This window comes from Rhagoletis zephyria, unplaced genomic scaffold (assembly GCF_001687245.7).
Source record: "Rhagoletis zephyria isolate East Lansing unplaced genomic scaffold, Rhagoletis_zephyria_1.1 Rzeph_scaffold_00522, whole genome shotgun sequence".
Lineage (NCBI taxonomy): Eukaryota > Metazoa > Arthropoda > Insecta > Diptera > Tephritidae > Rhagoletis > Rhagoletis zephyria.
The window spans coordinates 102,779-127,487 of record NW_016157606.1 but is presented as its reverse complement, the minus strand read 5'-3'; the positions used below and the strand labels follow the sequence as shown (position 1 = coordinate 127,487).

At 34.4% G+C, this 24,709-nt stretch overlaps 4 protein-coding genes across 5 annotated transcripts; 2 read left to right on the top strand and 2 right to left on the bottom strand.

Annotated features, from left to right (window-relative positions):
* Positions 1-344: 344 nt before the first annotated feature.
* Rho1 (ras-like GTP-binding protein Rho1) lies at positions 345-8,410 on the bottom strand. Of its 2 annotated transcripts, XR_001847054.1 has the most exons (6): positions 8,160-8,410; positions 7,373-7,532; positions 1,696-1,845; positions 1,557-1,637; positions 1,189-1,495; positions 345-1,124 (listed from the first exon to the last, which is right to left on the bottom strand). XR_001847054.1 is itself a non-coding variant. In XM_017612304.1 (5 exons), the coding sequence occupies exons 2-5, from the start codon at positions 7,526-7,528 to the stop codon at positions 1,304-1,306; spliced, it is 579 nt and encodes a 192-aa protein (XP_017467793.1). In that variant the 5' UTR covers positions 7,529-7,532; positions 8,160-8,410; the 3' UTR covers positions 349-1,303. The 2 variants fall into 2 exon arrangements, 1 of the variants encoding a protein (XP_017467793.1); XM_017612304.1 differs by having other exon boundaries at positions 349-1,495.
* A 2,485-nt stretch (positions 8,411-10,895) lies between these two features.
* Ric (Ras-related protein interacting with calmodulin) lies at positions 10,896-14,363 on the top strand. The gene is made up of 6 exons (XM_017612303.1): positions 10,896-11,165; positions 11,776-11,953; positions 12,019-12,075; positions 12,140-12,405; positions 12,473-12,601; positions 12,779-14,363. The coding sequence occupies exons 2-6, from the start codon at positions 11,872-11,874 to the stop codon at positions 12,890-12,892; spliced, it is 648 nt and encodes a 215-aa protein (XP_017467792.1). The 5' UTR covers positions 10,896-11,165; positions 11,776-11,871; the 3' UTR covers positions 12,893-14,363.
* Positions 14,364-15,241: 878 nt separating this feature from the next.
* LOC108360125 (polynucleotide 5'-hydroxyl-kinase NOL9) lies at positions 15,242-18,912 on the top strand. The gene is made up of 4 exons (XM_017612302.1): positions 15,242-16,078; positions 16,180-18,277; positions 18,349-18,494; positions 18,579-18,912. Exons 1-4 carry the CDS (start codon positions 15,352-15,354, stop codon positions 18,833-18,835), a joined length of 3,228 nt encoding a protein of 1,075 aa, XP_017467791.1. The 5' UTR covers positions 15,242-15,351; the 3' UTR covers positions 18,836-18,912.
* Positions 18,900-19,257, bottom strand: mRpL34 (mitochondrial ribosomal protein L34). The gene is made up of 2 exons (XM_017612298.1): positions 19,232-19,257; positions 18,900-19,176 (listed from the first exon to the last, which is right to left on the bottom strand). Exons 1-2 carry the CDS (start codon positions 19,255-19,257, stop codon positions 18,954-18,956), a joined length of 249 nt encoding a protein of 82 aa, XP_017467787.1. The 3' UTR covers positions 18,900-18,953.
* Between the last annotated feature and the right edge of the window lie 5,452 nt (positions 19,258-24,709).

Here is a 24,709-nt window from a genome sequence, read left to right as displayed (position 1 = left end):
ACTCCCAAATTTAGGATATAAAATCCCTTCTACCAAAAAACTTAAATTGGGTAACGCCGCTTCGAATTGTTTACAATTGAGCAATTGTCAAAAAGCTCCTTTTTAATCAAAAAGTTGTTTATTGAAACTAGCTTCTTTTTTTTTGTATCATGATTGTACCATGCCGCATTGTAACCCCAACCAACTCTCAAATCATTCAACTATATTTGGCATTTTTAGGTTTTACATTTTATTTTTATTATAAAATTTTACATTTGAAGTGAAATGCATCAAGTTGAAAAGATAATAGAGTTAGATTTGAAAAACTGTACGCTTTTTCAAGAAATACACACCACTAAAACTGATTTATAGTCTCGTTATGTTTTTATTCGTTTTCTTTAATAATAAAATACTTATGATTTGATTTATATGATAGATACCATTACAGTTTGATTTGAATTTAGAATGCATTAATTCTGTGGTAAATGTTTTTTAAGCTTTGAAATTGGGGTTCCCGGTTGAACTGTTGCTTCTTATTGGTGGCTTGTTTTGCCTATGTTTGCTTTCAAGCGCTTGCATGTGCTCCAATGAATTGTAGATGTTTTCATTTTTGTTCTTATAAGGTTTGCTTTAAACATTACAAAATTATGACCATCATCATAGATATCATATTATCGGTAGTAAAAGTAGCAAAATTCACAAATACATATTTTGTTTTTGGTGGTCGTTTATTTTATTGTTTTTTTTTTGCATTTCTTTTTTTTTTGCTTTTTTCTTAACGTATTTCAAAAATAAAAAAACGGGGACATTCAACAAAATCTACACTAATACACTCAAATAAATTTTGTTTGATGTTTCTTCCGATTGATCCTCATATTGCCATTTACACTCTCGTGTTTGTGCATGTGTGCGTGTATGCGTGCAGATTCATAAAAAACTTTGTCGCAGTTCCGATTTTTCTACCATTAATACCACTCCATTTTTAGTGCCTACTACATATGTAGCTGATTTTCATATGTCACGTTTTTATTTATCAGCGGTCCTCAAATATTCTTCATGAACGCTTTTTGAGTAATTAATTCTTTTTTTCATTATTGGATAACTTTTTTTTAAATACATGTATATAATATAATTTTTTTTTTTTGCTTTAAATAAAATACAAATGAAATAAGATTATTTTTTAATAATCAATCATGATTAAGAAATTACCAATCAAATACACGTTTGAAATGATGCCCGTTATAAAAAGAGGAAACAAAATATTGGGAGTGTGTTTTTTGTTTTTGTTTTGCATGTAGCGTATGTAAATTGTAGACTTGCTCTTTTAGAGCAAAAGGCATTTGGTCTTCTTCCTCTTCTTGACTTGTAGTGCAGCTCTAGTAGCCGTTTCAAACACATCTCGTACACCTTCTTTAGACTTGGCTGAACATTCTAAATAGGCGAAGGCATTAATTTTCTCAGCCATTGCGCGACCCTCTTGAGGCTTAACTGGCTCCTGTTTCATTTTGGCAAGATCCTTTAAAATTATTTAATTATTAGTTATTTTGGGAAAAGTATTCTCATCGTTTTAAACTTACTCGAATAGTGTTGGGATCATTTCGTAAATCCTTTTTATTGCCTACCAAAATTATCGGAACATTTGGACAAAAATGTTTCACCTAAAATTAAAAATACAAATTTAGCGTAATGCTTTTTAATTTATGGAATGAGACTAACCTCAGGAGTCCATTTTTCAGGAATATTCTCTAATGAATCGGGCGAATCCACTGAAAAACACATAAGAATAACATCCGTATCCGGGTAACTCAGTGGTCGTAGTCTGTCATAATCTTCTTGGCCGGCCGTATCCCATAATGCTAGCTCAACCTAAAAATAGAAAAAGGCGAACATTTTAGGTTTGAAATTTTTGTGGGATTTTGTTAAAATTTGTTGAATTTTCATAATTGTTGTACAAACTTTGAAGTATGGATTTATATAGTGTGTGTTATATATTGCGCTAGACTTTTATACAAAAACATTAAACATCGAATAAACAAAGTAATATAGCCAAAACTGGTCAAACTAAAAAGTTTCTATTATTTCTTCCACCACTGTATATATATGTATGTATACCGGTAAAAATTGCTTTTCACAGGTTGGGTTCCTAATCGCAGGTTGCAGAAACATTCCGTTGGGTTCTCAAAAAATAGGGCTGTTCAGAATGTTGTGGGAATGGTCTGGGATTTGCAGTTGGAATTGCATTTGCAAAGTTCATGCTGGCTGCTGGCTTTATTGTTGTGAATTTACAAATACAACGAATAAGCACAAGATCCTGAACAGCCTAATGTATTAATAATTAGTTACCCATAGGTATAGTTTATGATGTCGTTTTAATGAAATGGCAGAAATACACTTGGAGAATGCGCTTAATCGAAAATCAAACCCTCTTAATCCCCTAAATTTCTTTTTATCAATATGCCAAAGATATATATGTATATACATACATAAATAAATAGATACATTAACCTATGGTTAAAATAATAGCAACGCGGCATTCTGACCAATTTCGACTATTCTACTTTTACTTGTTTAATTTTCATATTTTTGTTTTATAAAAGTATAGCTCATTAACTGACAGAATCAAATTTGAAACTTTCTGTACCAAGGCGAATTAATATAAGGTGGTGTTACTAGCTCAGCTGATTTTGTGTATGTGTTTCGCCGCACGGCTTCTAATATCAAATTGAAAAATTTTGTTTGAATTTCTACACACACTCTTACAGATTTTGACAGTTTATGCCGCCAAAGCAAAAACAAAATACATGTAAATTTTTGTTTTTGTACTCCTGCTATCACCTTGTATTAATTCGCCTTGTTCTGTACGAAATTTAGAAAAATTTAACCAATTTTCATAAAAATTTCAAACTTTAATTAAAAATTCCTGAAAAAATTTGGTGTGCAGTTTATAGCCAATTAAATTTAAGTGCATTAAAGTGCTAAAAAATGCAGTTGATCTTGAATTTTTTTGCTGGCGCTGTACGCATTTCCTTCCATATAAAAAAAAATTTCAAACAAACACGACGGGATTTTCAGCAAGTTCACAATTGCAATTCATTGAAGTAAATTTGAATTGGCTATTAAACTGCATACCAACAATCCATCGTACAGTTCTATAGAGGCCCCGCCAGATAGAAATTCTTTTCTGCGTCGCAGGGATGATTTTGACTGGCATCCAAGTTAACTCTGTGATTTTGTACAGATGGCGCCACATTGGTATGCATGCATTGCCGCAACTGATAAAATTCGCTCAACTCTCAAGTAACGTAACTCTTCTTATCGTTTTTTTCTGATTTTGGTTAGTGCGTAGTTAACTCAAAATCGGCAGTTAACTACAGATTTTCAGTACAGAAGTCTGTAGTTAACTGTGTTGGTGTTTTTGGTTCAGTGAACTGGTGTATTTGGAATAAATTGTGATAGAAATGGATGAAATTTTAACAGAAAAAGAAGAAATTGTAAAAGATAACACCAAAAGCCAAAAAACAGGGGATGTTGTTTTCACTTAGGAAGCTGTACGATGGAACAATCTCTTTAGAAACCCCAATTAAAAAGTTTGAATATTTGTTGAATTTTTAGTAGTTTTATACAAAGTTTGAAACTTGGATTAATATGGTTTTTTAGATAGCAATACTTTTATTAAAAATTAATGAACATTAAACAAACAAAAGAAAAATTGTCGAAGCTGGTCAACAGTTTTTATTATTTTGAACATAGGGTAACACATCTATAAAAAGTGTGTTCCGGGATTAGTCCCGATGAGATACATGGTGCATTAATTAGTCGCGACTAATCTGACTCGGAGGTTCGCCACCAGGCCCTAAGGAGTGGTAGCACGCACCTCTAACCACTACTCCACAGCAACCATTCTGTAAGTACATTTGTACTTTTTTATTTTCTAAAAACGGCTACCTACTGCGTTTTCCTACCCTTTCGGCTATCTTCTTCTATCTTCTATATACTTATCTCTAACAAGTTTTTTTCTTTTAACAAACGATATCTCCTTTATTGTTTTATCGAATTTAATGAATGATATCTCATTTTGAAGGGGAGAAGTTCACGTACATGCGAAAAATAGTCAAGTTGTTCAAATTAAGTTATTTATAAAAAAAGGGATCTTAAAAAGCTGAGAGCACTGTATCAGGTCAATAGAGCGCCAGATCTTCCATAACACTTCATTCAATTGAATGAATTAAACACCCTTTTGAAGGACAGCCTCATTGCTTGAGGTAAAAACAAACATTTTTAATGGGGTTGCCAACCGCTAAAAATTTTTGGGACTTAAATAATCGACTAAAATATTACAACACATTCAATGAATGAAAGGCATTTAAATGCACTCCTAACCGGAAGTAATAATTTTGAAGAGGGTGCCAACTATTTAAAAATGTATATCTATATATATGTATTAAACAAAGTTGCTTACGTAATACCGAGCATAGCTCTAGAGTGGATTGGTCTATTACGGTGTTCGCAGGAGGCGATTTTTCAGGCGATTTTAGAGGCGATTAGTTGAATCAAAAGTTGGCTGCACCCCAACTTCATTGAAAGCGATTAGTTGAAAGGCCGTTCACACCAGTCGATTTTTTACTTTCAACTAAAAGTTGCCAGTAAAGTCGCCTCATGCGAATACCGTATTAGTGAGCTGTCTTGTTGTTATGTTTACAATTATGTTAGGCTTTCTGCACNATATATATATATATATATATATATATATATATATATATTTTTTATATGAGAGTTGAAGTCGGTTTTGTTTTGCTAAAAATTACTTGTTTATATTACAAATACGGTGTTGGCATGAGGCGATTTTTCAGGCAATTTTAGAGGCGATTAGTTGAATCAAAAGTTGGCTGCGCACCAACTTCATTGGAAACGATTAGCCTTTCACACCAAGCGATTGTTGCTTTCAACTAAAAGTTGCCTGTAAAATCGCCGCATGCGAACACCGTAAAACATGCATACATATGTCTCTCCTAGACTACTGCACAGTCAAATACGAATAATTTNTATATGTATTAAACAAAGTTGCTTACGTAATACCGAGCATAGCTCTAGAGTGGATTGGTCTATTACGGTGTTCGCAGGAGGCGATTTTTCAGGCGATTTTAGAGGCGATTAGTTGAATCAAAAGTTGGCTGCACCCCAACTTCATTGAAAGCGATTAGTTGAAAGGCCGTTCACACCAGTCGATTTTTTACTTTCAACTAAAAGTTGCCAGTAAAGTCGCCTCATGCGAATACCGTATTAGTGAGCTGTCTTGTTGTTATGTTTACAATTATGTTAGGCTTTCTGCACATTGGTCGTCCAAGCATAGTTGCTTCATCGTCACAATCATGATGCAACGATTACATGACGACTACACTTTCGCACACTCGGTCGTGATATTTCAATTCATTTGGCGTCTAAAAATTCACTTGGAGCAGGTATTTTCTGTTTTTCTGGTTGATATTTTTGCGAAATATTTACAAAAACCTGCAATTTTTAAAATATAGACTGTGCTGCAACAATTCTAGATATAATTTTTCATTATTATCTCTTCTTTTCTTTTCCTGAAATGTGTTTTGTGCATGCACAAAGAGACTTTTTACAATTTCGTCATATTTTATAGTTAAAACGCTCACATTTATTGAATTTTAATGCAGTTATCCACTTTGTAATAACTTCCACAGATTTTATGCAATAAATATTAATTTTTATGCAATTTTAATGCAAATATTAACTTTTTCACTAATTTTTCCCCATAAAATGTAAACAAACAATGCATGCACAACGATTAGCAAACGACAGTGCCGTACTTATCCGTTTCTGCATCTTCTACGATTTGCCGATACCTAGCCGATAACGACAAGTGTGCAGATCTCCTTTGAAATGCATATGCTCCGCTCAAAATTTCAGGGCGAGACGATAACGCAACTGTGATTGGACGACAAGTGTGCAGATAGCCTTAGTTAGGTTATGTTACAGTGCGCTGCAAATTATTTCCGGTTTCATTTACAGGTGTCGGATTTGAAAAATGTATGATGGATTTTTGTTTAAAAATACAAAAATCATTCCTATCCTGAGTTTAATTTTGCTCGAACCGGTTCACTTTTTACTTTTCGTTACGGGCGGATGAAAAAATTTCGGGCGAAACTCACGACAAGAATAAATGAGAATATCTGGCGCGTACATTTCTTTTGCGAAAATGATTCGATTGCCTGGAAGATAATTTGAATTTTTCAACATTGGACTTTCAGTGTTCGTAAACCATTCGTCGATTAAATTATGAAATATTGCCTCACGCAACCGCAATTTACAAAGATTGACGATTAGCAGTGCAAATCAAAAACCTCAGCAACGCGCCATTCAATCAAATCAAATCAATTCATTTTGCTGAGAACTCTAATATCAAAATCGATCGCTGTTATGCGATTAAACGCCAAACCATTGCAAAATTGCAAGAGCTTCGTCAGGGACACAACACTTTGATTAAGTTATTTAAAATGGCAATATGCTTTCCGACAAACACAAAACCATAATCAGAGCATATAAATGTCCCACTAGAAGTCATTAAGTGAATAGTTGGTGAAAGTGTTGTACCAAAATGTTCTAACAAAAAACTGAACTTAAAAAACTTTGGGCGAAACGAATTTCGCCGGGTACATTGGTAAATATGAACAATAATGGTTTCTCCTACTCAACTTTAATTTGGAAGTCCAATTTTTGGGCTTAGCCTAGATGGTGAATATCACTAATTCCAAAAATGGCTAAACTAAGTCTCTTTGAGCGACATGCTCGGACAAAAGGTACCAGTTCATTCCATATGAAGATATATCAAAAGTGGTATTAGTCGCTTGTTCCTTTGTGATTGATCCCGGAGCCATCCCGTATCAGTCGCATTTTGCCAGTCGTGATGGAGCGGAAAACAATTATAGCCAGTATACATACGTTACACCTGTATATATTTGTGCTTGTACACACATATGTATGTCGCTAATTCCGTGGAAATTATGCATTGCAATCAAAGTAAACCCTCGCCGACCTTTAACGTTTACAAAATTTTGAGTATTAATCGTCAAATACTAACAGTGAGTTTATTTTGTAAAAGTTTGCATTGGGCTGACTCATAGCAAATGTCTCAATGCTAAAAGAGCTTTTTTTGACGAGTTAATTATGATTTGCAAAGAGAGTAATTTACATGATCAAAATTTCTTTTCGTCATACAAGTGCAAACTACAATAATTGTAAGCCTAACGGGATTTTTAAAAAGAAATCGATAAAAACAACGAAATTAGTTTTGCTAAATAATATTCAAAAGAAATTTTAAGGATCTAAAACTAAAATTAGGCAAGATTTGTTTATATTTTTGGTAACTTACTTGTTTGCCATCGACTTCGATGTCCGCAACGTAATTTTCAAAAACAGTTGGAACGTATACCTCTGGGAACTGATCTTTACTGAAGACAATCAGAAGGCATGTTTTACCACAAGCTCCATCGCCTACAATAACCAATTTTTTCCGAATCGTCGTCATTGATCTGTAAAGAGTAACAATCCAAAATTATTTACTTTCCCTGAGTTTTATTCATGGATGTGTTAAAATGCAACAGTTGGAAACAATTTTTACAATTTTATCCAATCCCCCTTAAGCGGATGTTTTGGCACCGTAAATATTTTTCACGAAATTGTGTAGATAACTAAAAATAAAAAAAAATCTACATATATAGATACATATCCATACATATGGATGTATGTATGCATCTTATCGTAATATTAAAATAAGTTTCATCTCGTCAGCACACTTTGGAGCCTTTAATTCCCCACTCGAAAATCGCCTTCCCCTGTCTTCATCTTCAAGTAATCTCGTCCACCTATCGGTGCCCGGACAGCCGACGCCGCAAACTGCGCTGCCAGTACCTTTCATAAGACGGAATCGCCGCGGACGTCATCGCAAACGCCAGCGCATCGAACAACACAATAATTAATTTCATTATCACCATAGCTCAGCAGTCGCTGTCATCACCCATTCGCAGTATTATGCATGGAATTTTTTCTCTTCGCGGATATCCGCCCCCCGCACCTAAATATTTATTCTATCTTTTCCCCTTTTTCACTTCCATTGATGTCAACGCTGCTGCTATTTGCTATTCACATTTTTCACTTACAGAATTTGATGATTTTACTGCCACACACTCGCCAATATCGACTTTGTAGACAATAAATATTTATTTGATGACACCAATTTATGGTCTTGCGACGAAGACTTTCTGTTTTGTGCAAAAATTAAATATCTCCCAATTTTTTCCCGATCAAATTTTCTTTTCACACTTGAAAATGATGATGAACAACGCCTTTAAAATACAAGTGACGACCTCAGCCGATGTTCATTCAGTGATGCCAAACTTAGTAAAAATTTATCACCTATTCTAGACAGGGGCAAAAAAAATTGTAATTCTTATTCACAAATATACTATGCTTTCGATTTAATGTAATTTTAAATCTTAAAACTTTAAATCAATTCTGTATTCGAATGAATATATTTAAAGGTTCTATGGTTAATAATAATATTAGTGTATTTCCTAAAACACAACCTCAATGACAATTGACTAATTTCGTACGCAAAACTGAGAGTGGGGCAACATTGAAAAATACGAAGTGCGTCAACTTCCCCCAAAAGAGATAAAATATTTGTAGCTGCTAAAATAGAGTGCATTCAACAACGTGAAAAAATGAGAAAACCTCATTATACCTAAAAGAAAATGGCGCCGAAGGTTACTATGCACGGTTGATTTTTTTCAAAGTGTGTTTAATTGCTTAAATTAGATCCAAGGAACTCATCTAGCGCAAGGCCCAACCCGGATAAATATTTACGTAGAACGTTGATTTCTTTTTCATTGCGTTTATGTAGGGTGATTATTCTTGACTTTTGATTTAATTTTAAAATAAAAAACTTGAAACAGAACTGGATGTCGGAATCCTTATTATTACCCTATAGAACAATTTCCGACAGTTACTTGTTAAAAATTATTTCATTTAAATGTTGGCCGCAGCAAAGAAGGTAAATTTATAAGGGGTGCGTTTCTTTATACATTCCGGATAATCCCATTTCACAGCCGGAATAAACAGAATTCGTTTGAAATATACGTTCTAAAGACAAAGAAGGTAAATTTATAAGAAGAGACAACTCGTTATTTTGAAAATGCGCTGCGCCGATTTTGACCGTATTTACGAAACTTGATGTACATTTTTGTACGAATTTATACAAGGTGGCGTTGTCAGATTAGCTGGTTTCTTCGCCTTACATATATTTTGTTTTTGCTTTTACTGATTTGACAGCACACCCATCAAAAGCAAAAACAAAATACATGTAAACTTTAGGGCGAATTGAGATTTGACATAACACCCGCAATACAAATACATACGGGATTGTTGTATTTGCTCTACCGCTACCTCCTTGTATAAATTCGCCTTGAGGTGGTGCTACAGGCGAATTTATATTTTCGCCGCGGTACTTCTTAATGTCAAAATCAAGGCGAATGTATACAAGGTGGTGTTACTGGCGAATTTAGATTTTCGCCATGGTACTTCCTATTGGCAAAATTATGTGTTTGTTGTAAACAAGGCGAATTCATATTACAACAAAGACATCATTCTGACATTAAGTACCGCGGCGAAAATCTAAATTCGCCATCAACACCACCTTGTACAAATTCGCCTTGGTCAAAATGGTTGTAATATGAATTCGCCTTGTTTACAACAAACACATCATTTTGACATTAGGAAGTACCGTGGCGACAATCTAAATTCGCCATTAACACAACCTTGTATACAAGGTGTATTAAACAAGGTGGTGTTGGGGCGACAGCTGAGTTTTTCGCCGTGGAGGCCATTACGTCAAAATGATGTGTTTGTTGTAACTCATACCAATGACAGTATGGACATCAGCGTATAATTTGTTAGTGTAATTTTTTACTTATATACGGCCAACACCACCTTGTTAAATACGCCTTGCTTGTATACATTCGCCTTGCTTGATGTCAAATCGGACGCGAATTCCTCTTGCAAACCAAGGCGAACTTATACAAGGTGGTGTTCATGGCGAATTTAGATTTTCGCCGCGGTACTTCTTAAGAGCGAAATACACCACACAAGCGGTTTGACAAACCAAGCGAAATTTCCCTTTGCTTCAAGCCATTTGTGCTGTGTATGGGGGTGTTTGAAGGTTTGACGGCGGTTTGTCAAACCTTCAAACACCCCCATACACAGCACAAATGGCTTGAAGCAAAGGGAAATTTCGCTTGGTTTGTCAAACCGCTTGTGTGGTGTATTTCGCTCTTAAAAGTCAAGATGATGTGTTTGTTGTAAAATGAATTCGCCTTGTTAACAACAAACACATCATTTTGACATTAGGAATAATCTAAATTCGCCATCAACACCACCTTGCATAATTATGTTTTATTTTAAATATGCATATCGTCGTTTAAAGTGCAAAACCGCGTATCAGCAAAATGCAAAGCCGCGTATGTGAAGTTGTAAAAATTATTTTCTAGAGCGTAAAAACACTCATATTACAAAATGGTTGTCTTTTTAAAGCAATCGCGTTTCTTGCTAATATATTTCAAGACGAATGAATAAGGATTGAGCCAAGAGCTTGTGCGAGCAAATCCAATTTTTGGCAGCCAATGTCAGTTACGCGGATTTGCAGAATGACGATACGCGGTTTTTTACTTTAAACGACGATATGAATTTAAAATAATAACAAGTATTTATCTTTTGCTCCGATTTTTTGTTTTTCAATACGATTTTTCTAGTCTTTTGCTTCGCAATCGGTTTCGTGAAGTGCCAACCCTGGTTGTAGGCCTAAAAGTCTCCACATTGGCTTGCATTTGTTTACAAGTAGTTGTTTTTGCTGTCAATACTGACAGCACAACAAAGCCACTAAATACACATAAAAGGGCGAAAAATCGAATCACGACAAAAATGTTGAACTGAATAGAATTTATTATTATCTTCTACAAACGAGAATTGTTGCGCATCCCTAGTATACAAATATTAAAATTCGTTGGAATACGAATAACAGCAATTATTCAAAGATGTTCATTAAAAAGTAAATGGCACGTATCTATCGAATTAGCTTCATTGAGGTTGGAACTCCATACATTGAATCTCAGGTATGCAAGCAATAAAATAAAGTCGAAGAAATTCAGAAGAATTCGTAAAAATGTAAAATTTGTGCAGTTGAAGCAGGTAGGCATATTCAAGGTTGAATACTTTATTTTTCATAATAGTTGGCCGCCTTGAATGCAGAAATTACACAATAACTTTAATGATCCTAGTCCCCTCTAGGAGACACCATTGTCACATACACAAATTAAAAAAATTTGGGACGAAGGGAAATTATCAACCCCCGAAATTTTTTGTTAATATCTTTTGATCAGGTAAAATAAGTTAATTTAATTCTTGTTATTGGGGACCAGTCGCGTCTAATGGTGCCCCCTTTCCAAAATTTTGACCAATTTTGGGGGTTGAAAGCCCACCTAGATAATTATGGATTGCAACCCTCACTTCCTTCTCCTTTCTGTATTGCCATAAAAAGAAGCCGAAGTATTTAACTTTTGATCGGGTAAAAAAAGTTAATTTCCGCTTTCGGATTCTTGTTATTGGGGTCCAGACGCGTCTAATGGTACCCCCTTTCCAAAATGTCGACCAATTTTGGGGGTTGAAAGCACACCTAGATAAATACCATTGCTTTTTCTTAAAATTTCATGCCATTCACACAAGAGACATTAAGTGATAAACACGATGGTGATGTTTTACTGTTAAGGGAGTCCATATATGCACATACATACCTAATCAAAGTATTAAGTTTACCGAGCAATGCCAGAGAAACGGAACACGCCGCATGAACTGCGTGTCTATAAGATTGTAATACTGGGCGATGGTGGCGTTGGCAAATCAGGTAATTCTGTCTTATACGTATCTGAAAAAATCTATTTGTTTACTACTTTTTTTTTTGAATTTTAGCTGTAACTCTGCAATTCGTTAGCCATAGTTTTACGGATTACCATGACCCTACTATCGGTTAGTAAAAAAAACGTTTGATAAAAAAAAAATCTGCTAATACATACATACATTCCATTTACAGAAGACTCCTATCAACAACAAGCCGTTATCGATGGAGAAGCAGCACTGCTGGACATACTCGACACTGCTGGTCAGGTTGAGTTTACGGCCATGCGGGACCAATATATGCGATGTGGTGAAGGTTTCATAATATGTTACTCAGTAACAGACAGGCACAGCTTTCAAGAGGCATCAGAATATCGTAAACTAATTCAACGTGTGAGACTCTCTGAGGACATACCGCTAGTACTGATAGCAAACAAGATTGACTTAGTGTTAGCAAGAAAAGTAAATTAAGATTGAAATAATTGAGGAAACGCCAAATTACAATAATTTTAACATTTGTTTTGAAAAGGTAACAACTGAAGAAGGGAAAAACTTGGCAAATCAGTTTGGATGCCCGTTTTTTGAAACGTCTGCATGTGAGAGGCTTTGCATTGATGAACCTTTCTACACCCTTGTTCGGGAAATACGTCGAAAAGAGGTTGAATTATATATCTAATCTTACATTTTTCAACTCGTTACCAATGCAAAGGGCTCTAATTGATGGATGTGCCAAATGTTAATTTAAAACGGGTATCGGTCCCCCGTTAGAGCCTTTTTAATTGATGACAAATAAATAATTTATTTTAGATATTATGATACCTATTTGTCCCAACAGGCTCAAGGTAGCGGTACAAGTTCAGAAAAGTTACATTCTCGTCGAAGGAGCCGTTGGTGGAGAATTCGCTCAATTTTTGCTTTGGTCTTTCGGCGGCGCAGAAATCTAAACTAATAACACGAAAAACACATTTGCGCAACCGAAAGTCATTTCCGTATAAACACAACTTCAATATATGTACATACATACATAAATCCTATTGAAAGCAATTTGTATACAAAGTATGGATGTGCCCAAGAAATTAAAAGAACCTGACCGAAAACGTCACGATCCTTATACAAGCAACCTCCTACTACATTGTTAGTGTGGTCTAACATAACCAAAAACAGCAAACAAAAAGTTTCTGTCTCCAAAGTGCATCAGTTTCTAGTTCCTCATCCTTTTCGTTTTATATCGGGTTAAGTATAGTCCTTATGTAAAAACAGTTGTTTAAGTTATTGTTATATTGTTTTCGATATTTATAAAAATGCAGGAATGGTGTGACATCAAATTGCCGCGTTACATGCCATTTTTGCTTTCACTTATGTTATATATGTACATACATACGTATTCACATACACACAATTGGTTGAACCGGCAATGTTATTTAGTTAATTATATTTTATCAAACACATTTTAAATAATTTCAACATTGAACAAATTACGACAAGCACAAGTGCTCATGTAACCTATGACATAAATCTATTAAAATCTAAGCAATAAGTTATTTATTCATTTATAGGAATGCATATGAATATCTATAGGTATAAAAATATAAAATGATGAATTGAATATGACAGATGGTGACAATTGAAACAAAAAAATACAGGTAAATTATATATTGAACACAAAGTCGTCGGCCCTCCTACACCAAAGCATATTGAATCACTAAATAGTAAATTAATAATAAATTTAGGTCTATATATTGTAAATTATTAATTGATAAAATTTAAACTGAACTATAAATATTCTGGAATGATAAAAATCTGTCATATTGTTTCTGGTTCCGAATGTGTTTAAAAATGTCATCAATCTGCGAAAGCTCTACTGAAAGACAATACCCTTTGATTGTTATAGATTTGTTATGAACTTGAAAAAAAAATACTCTAAGCAATGTTCCTCTATGCTCAGCGGACGAAAATATGTATGTTACTGTATTGCCTTGGAAAGCTTTAATTTCAATTTTGTATGCTTATCCTTAATCAGTAAAGGATTAATTTTTACTTATTTGTTTTGTAATAGTTATCTAATATATCCGTAAATATATTAAATGTAAATTGTATCGTACCTGGGTGCATAATATTGCCCATGCAACTACATACAATATATTACAACACTCGGGCATTATGTTTCAATTAAAAACTGTTACTAAAAATAAGTACATTACAGCAATACAGCTAATGAAATCAAAACAGGAACAATTCAACTAAGTTCCTTTTTTATTTGTTATTGTTGTGTGAACTAAAGTGCAAATATTTATTTTATTAATCATACTGTAGCATGATTATTTTATTTTAAAATCTTGTGTGTAACTCGTTATTTACTTACATGTGTAAATTGGAGGAATAGGAGGTCCTGTTTTAAATGAATGATATATTAATTTATTGTAAAATAAAAATTGAGATAAAAGAAAAATGTTAATCTTGAAAAATGTTAATCATGTGTATATATTTTCCAAATGAGATATGTTGTAGTAATATGGAATAATTAATTAGTAGCAGCAGGCAAAACCAATTCGACTTGCCTCTACACTTTAAAATTGTATTTGACCTTCATTCAAATAAAGGAATTCAAAAATATTCTGTTTCGTTATGATTAAATTGATTTTCTTGCTTGAAGCCCGGCCTGAAAACGTTGAAACTAAAAAATTTAAAGGGGTCTACCCTTAAACTCGTAAAAGCCTCGTAAAGCTCGTAAATTTTCGAGCCACGTAAAAGAGCTGTCAAAATTTGTATGGAGCTCTATTTACGAGCTCCTCGTAAATTTATGAATCAGATTCGATGTGCAAACAACCCCGTAAACTTCAGTGTTGCCGAATTTCATCCACTAACTGTATTGACTTAGAAAGGGGAAATTGAGGGCGCAGAGTGACATTTCTTTTTGAAGAGAAGTTGCTAGTTTTTACTGGATACACTTTTGCTAGTAAGAACTTGCAAGTGAGAAAAACAGCTGATCGCATGTCGCTGGGTGGAATTGAAACTAATAGCGTTTTCGTTTCTCCATAACATTCTGCCCTGATGCTGCCATTTTAAAATGCTGTGTTCTTTTGTAAAATGAATGCAATCTTTGCAGACGGCAGAGTTATCTTTTCTCACAGGGTTATTTTTTCTAAAAAAATTCGATTCTATCCGAATTTTAGCACCACAAATTTCGATTTCATAAATTCGCGATTTGGAGTTGAAATTCGATTAAAATTCGAATCTCGAAGATTCGAATATCGAATTTACCATCCCTAATCTTAAGGCAACACTGACAGCCTGTCAGTGTCAGCTGTAAATTTTGTTTTGGTTTTACGCTCGCACGTTTTCGGTTTGTTGGAAATTAGTATGTCTGTTTAATGAATAAACTTTAATCATTAAAATAATACAATTGTGATGAAAACTCAAAACCGAATTGCTCAAAATGATAAGCTGCGCCAAAGACTTAAAAAGCTTTTTAAAAAAGGACAGCAAAACTTCGATGCTTCTGTTTGCCAAACTGATTTGAAGCCCAATCATATTCAGAAGGACTCTATGGCAGCGAAGAATAATTTCGCTCCGGAGGGAGGTATTCCCAAAAAGAGGAAAAGAAATCTTGAGAAAAAGGAATCGACAAGCAAAGTAGAATCAACTCCTAAATCCAAAAAACTAAAGGTAAACCCCAAAAAAGCTAGTAGTCTGAAACCAAATAATAGTCATGAGAAATCGAAGTTAAATCATCAGGATAATAGGGCAAAGTGCACAAAACTGTCCAACCGCACAGAAACAAGTAAAAAGACTATAACGCAAAATAATAAGGGAAATGTTTTTTTGTCACTGGTGCAACACAATGGATGTCCAAGTGGCATAAAATTGGAAAACCACGACTATAATTCCTTCTTTGATGACAAAGATTTAACTTTTGAAGACGATTATGATTATGGTGATTACTATGACAGTTACAGTGATGATTATTCTGACGATAGTGACGATTACTTTGAAGAAAGTGATAGCTACGGATATAACGATTCTGAATATTGCAATTCTGAGTCAGATTTTAAGTACGTTTCGGAAAGTTTGTCAGAAACGGATCCTGACTATGAACTTCCCCAAAATATTCCAGAAGATCTAGTCATTCATAAAGGTGAGTTGGCTGAATGCGATTGTACGTAGATAAACATATATTTGCCTAGATATGACGGTATAGCTATTAGATTTGATATACATATTCACATGTCTAATTAGGTACAGCACAAAAACGCGAAATACGCAAGGATGATGATGTTACTTTCGACAGCGAAAATGAGGACCCGCAAATTTTTGAATTAATCGGGGAAAGCTCAACCAAATTGATAAAACAACCAAAGGCTTATGCAAATAACGAATTGCATAAGTTAAACGAAAGAAGTGTTTTTTCAAAGAGCATACATATTAAAAAGGATTCGGAAGAACGCCATGAACATGAAATGGATTGCCCGTCATTGGTACCAATTTTAGAGGAAGATGGGTTTCGGCTGTACAATCCTGAGTCTGATGACAGCTCCTATGAAGAACTTAGTGAAGATAGCTCTTCAGCGGAATCCGATATAAACGAAAAGTATATGGATGTCGGGCAGAGCTGCGATGAAGATTGTGAAAGATGTAATAGAAAGAAACATCGAAAATCTTTTATTAACGTGGGTATTATTGAAGTTCAAAACTGCATTCCACCTCACATAAGTAACACAATTGTAAGCACAAAAAAAACAGAAATTGACAAGCCTATTTCAGAATTTCTGTCAGCTAAAGAAGTGCCTTCAAATTTAGATGGAGACGCATTGATTTCTGTAAGCGTCTGTGAAGCACCTTCTGCACCAGATATCATTAAAGAGTTAGTGACAAGCCGAAATGAAAATTCAGTTGATGAACCGGTTTTAGAGGGGAGGTTTCCAAATGGAAACATAACCCAGTCCCCACAATCTGTTGATGAAGAATTGATCGATGATGAAGGCAGTAAGGTTTTTCTACGAACGTCAGAGATAATAAAAGATGGGATTACAAATGAACCAGAAATATGTGTACCTAGTAATATTCAATTTCAGGATAGAATGATTATTCCTCAAGAACAAATATCTTTTAGAACATTATTTTTTAACGCTGTTAACTCTAATCTTGTTATTGTTTTGGTGAAGGATCCCTTTTATTTTTATGGAACCGTTTGTATGACTATCTTAGCCGGAAAGGTCGAAATATACGGCTATTCGCCACACCAAAAAGAGGAAGTTGAAATATTTTCACCACGTGGCTGCAGCAGTGTTCACGTATCAACCATTCCATCAGCAGTATACCCCGATGAACTTGGGTCTATATTAAAACCGCTTCAGTTATCTTTTAGTTCTAGTGATTTGGAACGAATAGAAAAGGACTTTGAAAGTGGTCGAGATGCTGTATTACTTTTGCAGCGAAATACTCGGCGAAGAAAATTAAAAAACATGTTCAAAAAATATATGAACGAAAATGTCTTCCCCAATATGAATTCTATACATACGGATCGACCACTTTACTCAAGCGAGTATTTATTAGATTGCGTGATAAACACGGAAACAGAAAGACCTTTACGGGTGCCGGAGGAATGGCGAAACTTATATTTTACCTCAACATCTAAGGTGATAATTACCGGTGGAAAATCAGTGGGAAAGTCTACTCTTCTACGTTACCTTCTAAATTCACAATTAGAGCATTGTGAACGTGTACTAGTTATTGACTTGGACATAGGACAGGCGGAACTCTTTATACCTCAAACTGTCTCTTGTACGGTTTTATCTCGACCTTTACTGGGACCCGGATTTTTCCTAAACCACCAACCCACTCGTGCGTATGCTGTGGGCCACAGTAATATTGTTCTTTGTGCTCAGGAGTATGTCCGCGCTGTAAGAAAACTTGTACAGTTTTGTTACTCAAATAAAGAATTCGCAGAAATACCTTGGCTTGTTAACACAATGGGTTATAATAAGGGATTCGGCATGGAGCTAATGAGTGTTCTAAGTCAATTAATAAAGCCCACTGATATAGTTCAACTGCAAAGCAATAGGGATATCAATAATTTTGATGAATTACTGTATCCTCATGTGTTATCTGGGTTGCCTCGGATCATATACACACAAGATGTATTGAGTGAGGAAATTAATAAACCTGCGTTGGAATATCGACTGCACGTATTAGGTTCAGCCATCATCCAAGAAAGTCGATATCAGCGTGATTGGGAAATGAGTGCTAAGGATTTGCGTTATGCAACATTTCTATCCCGGCTTAGTGACGTCCTTCAGGGCAGTGCGGAATGGCTGACAGATTGTGTACCATTAAGGTATAAACAAATCCTCCTGAATATTTAGTGGTACATATGTACAAATGTATGTATATTTGTTCTTTTTGTAGTGCGTTAATTGAAAAGCTTCACCTGGTTAATATGGTTTGTAATCAATCGACTAGAGATGAGCTAATTCCTGCGTTTGAAGCTAATTTGGTTTACTTGTGCCGAAAAGATGACCATAATAATGATCCTATTAAATGCTATGGCATTGGTAAGTGTAATTGCAAAATGTAAACCAATTCTTACAAATCTAAATGTGTACACCAGTACTATATTCATGTGCATGTATTTGCAGGCGTTGTACGAGCCACTGATCTAAAGAAATTATATTTGCTGCCGGCAATGAGTTATGACTATTTAAAAGAAGTAAATTGTTTGGCTTTAGGAGAAATGCCATTGCCTTCATCTTTATTCACAAACCAAGGACCTAAAGTGCGAAAGATGGCTGCCTTTCTTTACAATACTGTGAATGCGAGAACTTCAAAGTCTATCAAGCAAATTTTCCACCGCCCATCGCAGTTTCTCTCAGGAAAACAAAAAATTGTTCAATGATTAGCAAAAATATCTTAGTTTAACTTACATTTTTTCATGATCTTCGCAATAAAAGCAAAATGAATGAACTGTAACAATTGAATGTATTTGAATTCTACTTTAAATTCATAATGAACATTTAATGAGACAGTATATGTCTTCCTTTGAGTATTCGGCGCATTAGCACACGCCGTCCTTCTGGTGTCGACATGCGTTGGTGCCATCCATGAACATTTATCCGTTTAACTTCTCGAGGCTTTGGGAAGTGGCAGCGGACCTTGCTTTTAAGTATAGCCCTATTGAAAACATGTGCCTCTCGACCAATTACCGATTGCATCAAGTTAAAAGTTCCGAGGAACGACCTATGGGTGTGAGTAGTTATGTATAGCATTAGAAATTGATGTCACTGAGTTTCACCTGTTAAATAATCCCAAAAATGACATTTCGAGACAGGAATCCTATAGAAATAAGACCACCGGAGAAAAAATGTACTGGCTCGTCAATACAGCTGTTTGCTGAGTGGTATGTTCAGTGTAAATTAGTGCCATCCCATGGCGCAATAAACAGGTGAGGTAATAAAACGCTCTCTCGCTGTATCTTCTGACATTCGGACATAGTGGAAATAATTCGGCTAGTGTCGAAATCCAAACGAAATGTTATAAATAGCATTTTTACAAAACAATCATCTAATAATTTTCAAGTTTTTGGGCATATATGTATGTTACGGTTTGACAAACCGCCGTCAAACCTTCAAACACCCCCATACACAGCACAAATGGCTTGAAGCAAAGGGAAATTTCGCTTGGTTTGTCAAACCGCTTGTGTGGTGTATTTCGCTCTTTAGAGCGGTAGCGAAAACAGCTGATACCATTTCGTCGGACCTATAAGTTAGGTGGCCATATTTTAAAAAACGAAACCATATTTAGAAATGATGAAATGATAACAAATATAAATATAAGGCAAGGGGGAACTATTATAAATTGTTATATTTTATATTAAACCAGATTTAACGAATCGATCACTGTATATTTCAATCTTCAATCAAATCTTTGAGAGTAAAAAAAAAAATACGGCCACCTTTGGCATGTACTGCCGCCATCGCCCAACAGAGCGATAGAAATAAATCTAATGCCTGGATTATAATGGAAGTAACGGAACGGAGTGAACTGTAACTTAATTATTGATGAATTCGAACGATTATAATGCACTTGAACGTAACGTAAAACGAAAGCATCTAAAATCAATAGATCCTTACGAATTCAATACAACAAAGTTTCAAATGGCTAAAAATTGCTGTTGATTTCGTAGAAATTTGTTCGTCGTATAAGAGGTCGAACTTTTTACGAAAGTTTGTTGATTTTTTTTTAAAGTATTGCACATTGGATTTAACGGGTTTCGTTATAGAGTGAACCATATATTTATAAAAAGTAACTCAAATTAAATAACAAAAAAAAAATAATAATTGTGAAAACTTGGCAAAATTTGTTGCGATTAAAATTTGTTCGACCACTGTATATATGTAAATATTATATAAACATTTTATATTCTTTATTTGTTAACTAACTTTATAAAAGTTTGGTTTTGTTTATGAGTACATAACAATAAAAGAAACAGAAAGACCGGCAATATATCAAAATAGACATTTTTTTTTTTAAATAAAGAGATATCTGAATGATATCTGCAGATGGGTGGGGAATTTTACGAAATTTCGGACAAAATCGGGGAATTTCATTGTCGAAATCGGGGAATTCTCAAAAATGAGTTGGCTACCCTGCATGGTGCCATCCTTTTAGCTTTGTTTTTTTACCTTTCTAACAGGAAATTAATACCCCACGTCTCCACCTTCTGCAGATTATCGCGTTTTTAATTTTTTCCAGTTTGAGAATATTTTTTTATTTTTATTTTTTTTATTTGTTAATTCTATTTATTGAAAGGCAATCACGCGGAAGAGCTTGCGTTAATTACATTGATAACAGAACCTGGAGCTCGCACAGCAGAATTAATAAAATGGAAAAGATTAACATACATATGTTTTAGCGTTGTCATGTACTCAATAGGTCATCACAAAAATAATAGCAATTAGTGACTACTTAAAATAATACAATGGAGTGGCGGATTCAAGATGTTTTAAAATATAATTGCCTATGGAATTTCGTGAAAAAAGTATGCTTTCAAACGCAAGCGTGATTTGCAAGCAGGTGAAGATGGCCGGTAAAGGCGAGTTTTGTCATTGCACGCGAATAGGCGAATAGGATTGTAAAGCAAAAAGACGAATGACATCTGCTGTCAAAACTGGCAGTGTTCCTTGCGCAGCTGCTTACCGATTTTTGTTCATCGTACTCAATTTTGTATTTGCTTTTGACGCTGATCGTTCATTCAAGTGCGGGTTGCGCTCCAACAATAAAGCTGTGGTGTTGTACATGCTATAGTAAATTGTATGTATCGAAAATCGAAAAACAGATGCAGAATATAAAAAAGTGGAATTATAATTAAAATGACTAGTGAAATCTAAATATAATGGTCGCACGGCACATATGAATCGTGAATTGTGGAATTAGCAACAAGTCTCGTGGAAAATCACGTTGTGTTCGTTAATATTTGTGAAAATTTATTGGGGAAATTGATATGTTGCTAGTTAAGTTATGCTATTGCTATTAAAGAAGTCAACAAAAGTTCATAATTTTTGGTATCGAAGTGAAAGAGCGTTTTACACAAACAAAGCACCAGTAGCTTTGCATAAGCTTAAATTTTAAGAAATTAAAGGTATGTACATAATTGCGAGTGAAGAAGTTTATGTTAGCACTTACATACGTACATACATGCATTCTTATATATTTAAAAGGGTGCAGATATATATGTATTTACATCGACCGATTGCCCATTTTTCGCAATACTGTCGCAAGTCAATAACACAAATTTTCAGGATATCGTTTACTGTTTTCAATGCAGAAACTTATGCGGAAATACCTTTTTTGGCATGCAGTGTTTTGAATTACGACAGTCGATATCGATTACGTAGTTCACCGCTAAATAACACTCCGCTATAGCAAAATACAATGCCTGTCCTTTCGATATTTTGGTATAGTAGTCCAAATCATAGGGCATCAAACCCCTTAAAAAATAATAATAAACATCAAGTCAAGTGAAGAGAAAATCGATTTTTGTTTCGTCCCCGAAACTGGCTTAATTAAATTCGTTGCACAGAAGTGCCTTGAACCGAAAAAGAAATATGATGTACTCATGATCAAAATGTATTCAACAATAGGGGTATTCTCTGAGTCTTGCCAAGCCCTTGCATGGTGCACAGATTGCATGGATTGCACGGTTAAAACCGGTTTTCGTATGGGACAGCTTTGCAAACCGTGCAATCCGTGCACCGTGCAAGGGCTTTGCAAGACTCAGAGAATACCCCTAATCTGTGATTGAATTTGGCATTGCCGTCAGAAGAACCATCCTATAAAAGTTGCGTTCGAGTAGCTGTTAATTGTTCATGTTTAACCAAAACTTACAAGTTTTTCCGTTCGCGTACGCAAAAAACTTGCAAAGTAGGGAAAATTGAGAGAGCAAAGTGACATTTCATTTTGAGGGGAAGCTGTTAGTTTCTGTTGGAAAAATTTTTGCCAACAGCAATTTGCCAACAGGGAAACAGCTGATCAAAAACAGCTGGTTGGCATTTACGCAAATCACAAAATTTAATTTGATGGTTTGGAAGATAAAAATTACAAAATGCGACTAATTAAACTTGTAAGAAATAAGTAGTTATTTGTTTAATCAATAAACTGTGCCAGTATAACACTTTGTGATGACTTTTCGTACGTTTTAAATTTTACACGTTTGAATGTAAACAAAAATTATATCAGCTGTTCGTCTAACTTGCAAGTTTCTGCAAATTTTCTGTTCGCGTACTATTTGGGATATTTTTCTCTTGTGAGAGAACAGATGACATTTCGCCGAAATTTGGCAGTTGGTTGGTTTCTGCTTGAGATTTTAAACGAACGCACCTATTATTTAACTCAAACCAGCTTATCTACATCGAATATAACACCTGATTGGTATTGAAAATAAATCTTTTACGATCCCGGGATTTTCGGGATGACGTTGGTTCAATCCCGGGATCCCGGGATCAGTGTCGGGATTTAGATATTTATTAGTTGCGTTCCCTAACTCGCAAGAAGTTGCAAGAATTTACAGGAATTTACTAGAAAGCGTTCCCGTACTCGGTTCTCTTGTCTTCTTTTGCCTTTTGACAGTTTTACAGGTTTTAACCCAGAAAAGTTGGGGAACGCAACTATTATCTTTCAACGAACAACACGAACAAAACGAATTATATATATATGCATTTAATAATCTTTATCGTGTACATACATACATATCTGATAAAGAAATTAAAGCTATGCCGAAAAAAGCTCGATGCAAAAAAAAATTAAGTCAAAAAATTTATTTTCTGGTTGAAAGAAGTTCATAATGCTAGTGGCAGAAATAAAAGAAGCGCCAGTTTTGTCTATATTCCTTTTGTTTATCCAAAATTAAATTTTTTTTTTGTAAAAGTCTACCTCATATTACACACAATTAACTGCATATAAATGGGCATTTCTCTGACGTCATGCTGGTATTTTTAAAAATACTTTATCGAGTCCTAACCGCCAAAATAACGTAGGTAAGCGACATTTTTTTCAAAATTTTCTTTTTGATGCAGAAATATTCCAAGAGCATCTAGATAACTGGTGCACACGGGAGTCTCCGGGAGCTACTAGGCTTTCAAATACAAGTCGTGTGTGCGCAGCTAACGAACTGTTGCGACGCTAGCAGCGAATTAATTTGCGTTTAAACGCAAATGTGGTTGATTTCAAAATTAATTAAAAAAATTCAATGTAATCTGAAACAAGAGTATGGGTACCAAATGAAATAATTTTTTTTTTGGGTTCACAAGGACGAATAGGAATTGAAAATGCCCCTTTAATCTATTTTATTTTTTAAGTATTAAAGTTAGTCCTTAAATTTTTTTCAAAAATAAGAACAGAATCTACAGAATCTTCTCTTTCATTTGATACTCATTCTGGTTTCTTAAGTATATTGCAGTGAAATTTTTAAATAATTTTGGGTCAATTCAGTCAGTATTAAATGATAAATATTTTCTCCTTATATGTAACAATTTTAAGGGGTAGCCTCTCAAAAAACTAAAAAATAAATGTAACTTTTTTTTTTTTAATTTCAAGACCCTACCCCCTAATTTCCTTACTTTTTATGAGAAATATGATTGCTTATTTTTATAGATTTTTTAAAAATCATTTAGAAGTCGCGACTTTTCATTTTAAGCTAGAATACGCGGTTTTGTACATTTATCAGTTTGTGAATGACTATTTTTCATTAAATTTTAAAGATCGAACATGTTGTGAGAAGAGGATTTATAGGCCTTTAAAATTATGTATAATAATCTATTGTCAGACTTGGCTTGTTGGGATTTTTCATTCAGCAAATAAAAAAAAAATATGTATTTTCTTCTTTTTTAAGTTTGACCTTTTCTTATTTCAACAATTACAAAATATGTAGTACAACTAAACTGGTAAATCTACAAAACCATATTTTCTGACCTAAAATGACAAGTCGCGACCTCTGATTTTTAAAAAAACCTGTAAAAATAGGCAATAATATTTCCCATAAAAAGGAAGGAAATTAGCGGGTAGGTTCTTGAAATTAAAATAAAAAAAAAATCGATGGGCATCCCAAGTATGTATACTAGTAAACAAAATAGCCAATCTCTTAAGATAAATTAATAATTTATACATTGTTGTAAGCAGCGGAATATCTTATCTTAAATCACATACATATACACTAGNACCCGCCCTAATATACACGCATTTTTCAGCGGGTAAACAGAAATAAAGTTACGAGCAA

Bases quoted from the DNA above. Each gene is read 5' to 3' on its own strand.
- Rho1 (XM_017612304.1), bottom strand. From the start codon at position 7,528: ATGACGACGATTCGGAAAAAATTGGTTATTGTAGGCGATGGAGCTTGT. The intron at 1,638-1,695 runs GTTAGTCTCATT...TTTTAATTTTAG, and splicing joins CTGAAAAATGGACTCCTGAG to GTGAAACATTTTTGTCCAAA. The intron at 1,496-1,556 runs GTAAGTTTAAAA...ATAATTTTAAAG, and splicing joins ATGATCCCAACACTATTCGA to GATCTTGCCAAAATGAAACA.
- Ric (XM_017612303.1), top strand. From the start codon at position 11,872: ATGCCAGAGAAACGGAACACGCCGCATGAACTGCGTGTCTATAAGATT. The intron at 12,076-12,139 runs GTTAGTAAAAAA...TTCCATTTACAG, and splicing joins TTACCATGACCCTACTATCG to AAGACTCCTATCAACAACAA. The intron at 12,406-12,472 runs GTAAATTAAGAT...TGTTTTGAAAAG, and splicing joins ACTTAGTGTTAGCAAGAAAA to GTAACAACTGAAGAAGGGAA.
- LOC108360125 (XM_017612302.1), top strand. From the start codon at position 15,352: ATGAAAACTCAAAACCGAATTGCTCAAAATGATAAGCTGCGCCAAAGA. The intron at 16,079-16,179 runs GTGAGTTGGCTG...ATGTCTAATTAG, and splicing joins AGATCTAGTCATTCATAAAG to GTACAGCACAAAAACGCGAA. The intron at 18,495-18,578 runs GTAAGTGTAATT...ATGTATTTGCAG, and splicing joins TATTAAATGCTATGGCATTG to GCGTTGTACGAGCCACTGAT.
- mRpL34 (XM_017612298.1), bottom strand. From the start codon at position 19,257: ATGTCATTTTTGGGATTATTTAACAG. The intron at 19,177-19,231 runs GTGAAACTCAGT...TCACACCCATAG, and splicing joins TTTTTGGGATTATTTAACAG to GTCGTTCCTCGGAACTTTTA.